At 40.6% G+C, this 3,921-nt stretch overlaps 2 protein-coding genes across 2 annotated transcripts; both read left to right on the plus strand.

Moving 5' to 3' along the window:
- The first annotated feature begins 533 nt into the window (after nt 1-533).
- Nucleotides 534-1,250, plus strand: LOC128040500 (uncharacterized). Its single transcript, XM_052629268.1, has one exon. The coding sequence runs from the start codon at nt 534-536 to the stop codon at nt 1,248-1,250; it is 717 nt and encodes a 238-aa protein (XP_052485228.1).
- Nucleotides 1,251-2,095: 845 nt separating this feature from the next.
- LOC128040501 (uncharacterized) lies at nt 2,096-3,514 on the plus strand. The gene is made up of 2 exons (XM_052629269.1): nt 2,096-3,179; nt 3,321-3,514. Exons 1-2 carry the CDS (start codon nt 2,096-2,098, stop codon nt 3,512-3,514), a joined length of 1,278 nt encoding a protein of 425 aa, XP_052485229.1.
- The last annotated feature ends 407 nt before the right edge of the window (nt 3,515-3,921 follow it).

A 3,921-nucleotide genomic window follows, 5' to 3' on the forward strand; every position in this document is an offset into this window, starting at 1 on the left:
TAGTTTAATTTAGATTGAAGAGCTAAAAGGAAAGATAGTGGAACTGGAAACTGCACTGCAAAACTGTGAGCTCCGGGTTGAACTGCTAGAAGCAAATAATGAACGTTGGAAAGAGCAGCTTCATCGATCTCAAGATTAGATCAGAGAAAGGGATTATGTCATGGGCGAAGCTTTGACCCAAGTGTGAGAGGTGGCTGATCATTTACAAACTTTGGCAGCCCAAGCTGATGTACTAAGTGTAAAGTATAAGTTAGAGTCAGATCGAGTCTAGGAATTAGATTGGTTTCTTAGACAAGTCAAGGCCTTAGGCATTAGGGCAAGGCCATATATGTAATCCATTTTTTGTAAAGAAATTTGTTTTTTAGGAAAGTTATTCTAATGAAATTGGATCAGAATCAACACATTTTTACATTCATTTGCATTCATGCATTTCCATTTCATTATATCATGTGCATTCAAACTCACAAAAGGACCCTAAATTTTTGGCAATTACCCTGGAACATACTTACGTTACACGAAAGAAAACAAAAGCAATGGACCAAAGGTTGGAAAGGTTGGAGCAGATGCAAAAGGAGGGTCAGTATCAGGTGCAAGAGAAATTAACCAAGATCCAAATAAATATGAGAGAACAAATGTTAGAATCCCAAAGGAACATGATGAAGCAGTTAACACAATTACTGGCCGGAGGGTTAGGAAAAGGGAAGATCCCTATGATCAATACTGTAGACGACAATGAGGATCCTATTTATCCTCTAGGCTTTACCCCAACCGATGCCCAAGTACAACCACAAAGGGTGTCCGTTAATATTAGGCCCCAATATCAGACCGACACTTCGGCACCGATAAATTTCCACATGGGTTCAGGCTCCAACCCTGGAGACAACCCAGCAAATCTGGTTGTCACTGACCTTGATGACATAGCCGAAATAGGGAGGGCGATAGTGGAGTTCCTAAAACAACTAGAAGACCGATGCAAGTGGTTAGAAGATAAAGCATTGGAAACTGCTGATTACTATAGTGGGATCGATGCTAAGGAGTTGAGCCTAGTGCCAGATTTGGTGCTCCCTCCAAAGTTTAAAGTACCAAAATTTGAAAAATATAATAGGACCAGCTGCCCTGAGGCTCACATCACCATGTTTTGTCGAAGGATGACAGGATATGTTAACAACGATAAGCTATTGATTCACTATTTTCAAGATAGCTTGACTGGAGCTGGGGCCAGGTGGTATAACCAGCTAAATCGTGCCTAAATTAGCTCGTGGAAAGACCTGGCACAGGTTTTCATGAAGCAATATAGCCACGTGATAGACATGATGCCTGATATAATCACAATTCAGAACATGGAGAAAAAGCAAAATGAAAGCTTCAAGCAATGCGCTCAATGACATACAGGGAGTTATACCAGAATTTATTTGATGCACACATTGCTTCCCCTTTCTACCTAAAGCCAATACAACCCCCATACCCTAAATGGTATCACACAAACGCCCAATGCGAATGCCATGCAGGAATCATGGGGAATTCGATAGAAAATTGCACCGCTTTCAAAAAGTTGGTTGAAAGGCTCATCGATATGGGCATTGTCAAATTCGACGATCCATCTGGTGCAGAAAATCCATTACCTAACCATGTTGATAAGGGAGTAAACGCAATATCCAAGAATGAGGGGAGGAGAATCAAGGAGAATATCGCTGAAGTGAAAACCCTGTTGAAAGAGGTTTGGAAAGGAATGGTAAAATGGGGATTATTCGCGTTAGATTTGAAGGACAAATCCCAAGAAGCAATGGACTATTGTATATTCCATGATGAAGAAGGGCATGTAATTCAAGAATGCGGCGAATTCAGAGCCTTAGTACAAGGTTTAATGGACAACAAGGAACTGGAATTATTTGAGTACGTCGAAGGAAACGATGTTTGCACCTCAGAATGAGGGTTGTCAGAGAGGGTCTACAGGGCTAATCGCCCGATAATAATCATTTCACGACCAAAGGCCAGTGAAACCGGAGCGCAAGGTACACCGAAGGTCATAATTCAAAAACCCATTACTTTTCCTTATAAAGATAGCAAAAGGGTACCTTGTAATTATGACTGCAATATGACATTCCTGAAAGAAAAGGGCCTAGTCTGCATATCAGAGGAAGATAAAGATATGGGTTTCTATACACGTAGTGGTAAGCGCAATGATACCCTAAACTCAATAATTGAACCTGCTAAGGGGAAGTCTTTGGCGGTCGTGCAAAGGAAAGAGAAGCTAGAACTACCTGCTAATGAGCCGGTAACGGAGAGAGAAGCTAAAAAAATTTTGAAATTCCTAAAACACAGTGAGTACAGTGCCGTGGAACAACTACACAAGCAGTCGGCTCACATATCAGTACTGGCTCTACTCTTAAGTTTGAAGACACACCGTAACGCACTTATGAAGGTGTTAAAAGAGACCTATGTCGCTGACGACATTTCAGTAAACAAATTAGACCGTCTTGTCAACAACATCAGTGTTGATAATTTCATCTTTTTTAATGACGATGAAAATCCATCATGGGGCATGGGATCTACCAAGGCTCTGTATATCACTATCTGTTGTAACGGGTACACATTACTAGGAGTACTCAGTGGCAATGGATCGGCACTGAATGTTTTGCCCCTATCCACATTAAACAGGCTTTTTGTGGACAGTTCTCATATGAAATCGTGCCAAAATATAGTGAGAGCATTTGATGGTACTGAGAGGAAAGTTATGGGAAGAATTGAGATACCTCTCTCGATCGGTCCAAACATGTATGAGGTGGATTTCTTGGTAAATGACATTAAACCATCTTACAATTGCCTATTGGGGAGGCCTTGGATCCACTCGGCAGGGGTTGTACCGTCATCGCTTCACCAAAAGCTAAAGTTAGTAACGGAGCACCGATTGATAACTATATCTGCAGAAGAGGATATCATTGCATCGATTAATAATGACGCACCATATATAGAGGCTGATAGTGAGACGATAGAATGTTCATTCCGAGCAGCTTTCGTCATCAAGGGAAGCAAAATTCCAATGCCTAAAATATCTAAAGCCACGATGATGGGTTCGCGACTGACAGTTGGAAAGGGGGCATTACCTGGAAGAGGACTAGGAAAAAACCTCCAGGGACGGGTCAAAGTACCATTCTTGACTGACAAACGGGACTGTTGTGGTTTGGGGTATAAGCCAGGAGCAAGGGAAAGAAAGAAAGAATTGGAAAAGAAGCAAGAAAGAAGAAGAGCGCGATTGAGCGAGATAGAGGTCAAATAGAAATCAATGATCTTTCCCCACATATGCGAAACATTCGTTTCAGGGGGAATCATTTACCCCAAGTGGAGGAAAGAAATTACCGAAGAAACGACGGGAAATTTAAACATCAATGCCATATCTGAAGAGGGAATAGTGAAAGAAAACTTATCAGGCATCCGCCCTTATGAGCCTGGAAGTGTTCTAAACAACTGGACTGAAGAAGAGATCCCTGTAACTTTTAGAGCCAATTCAGAGTAATGTTCAGAACACACTTGTTACCCTCGGGAGCAATAAGAATCTTTTGTAAAAAGGCATATATCCAAAAATTTTATTTCAATGAAAATGCATCGTTCAGTCTCATTTTGAGCAAATATTCTTTTATTCTTTCCATTCCATTCATAATCATATTATGCATATAATTATTCTTAGATTATTTTTCTTTGAACCTTCCTTCACCCCAATAAAAGGTCCCCAAATATTAATGATGTGAATGATATCGTTACTGACTTAGAGTTCCCTTTTGAGTGAGACATGAGTATAGAAGATTCTCATGATTTTGAAGATGACCAAAGCTGTAACTTCTCTCCTAATTTGTTAAGAATAGTGGAGCAAGAGGAAAATTAGATTTTACCCTATAAAGAGTCAATGGAAGTTGTGAGCCTAGG

This window comes from Gossypium raimondii, chromosome 4 (genome assembly GCF_025698545.1).
Source record: "Gossypium raimondii isolate GPD5lz chromosome 4, ASM2569854v1, whole genome shotgun sequence".
NCBI classification, from domain to species: domain Eukaryota; kingdom Viridiplantae; phylum Streptophyta; class Magnoliopsida; order Malvales; family Malvaceae; genus Gossypium; species Gossypium raimondii.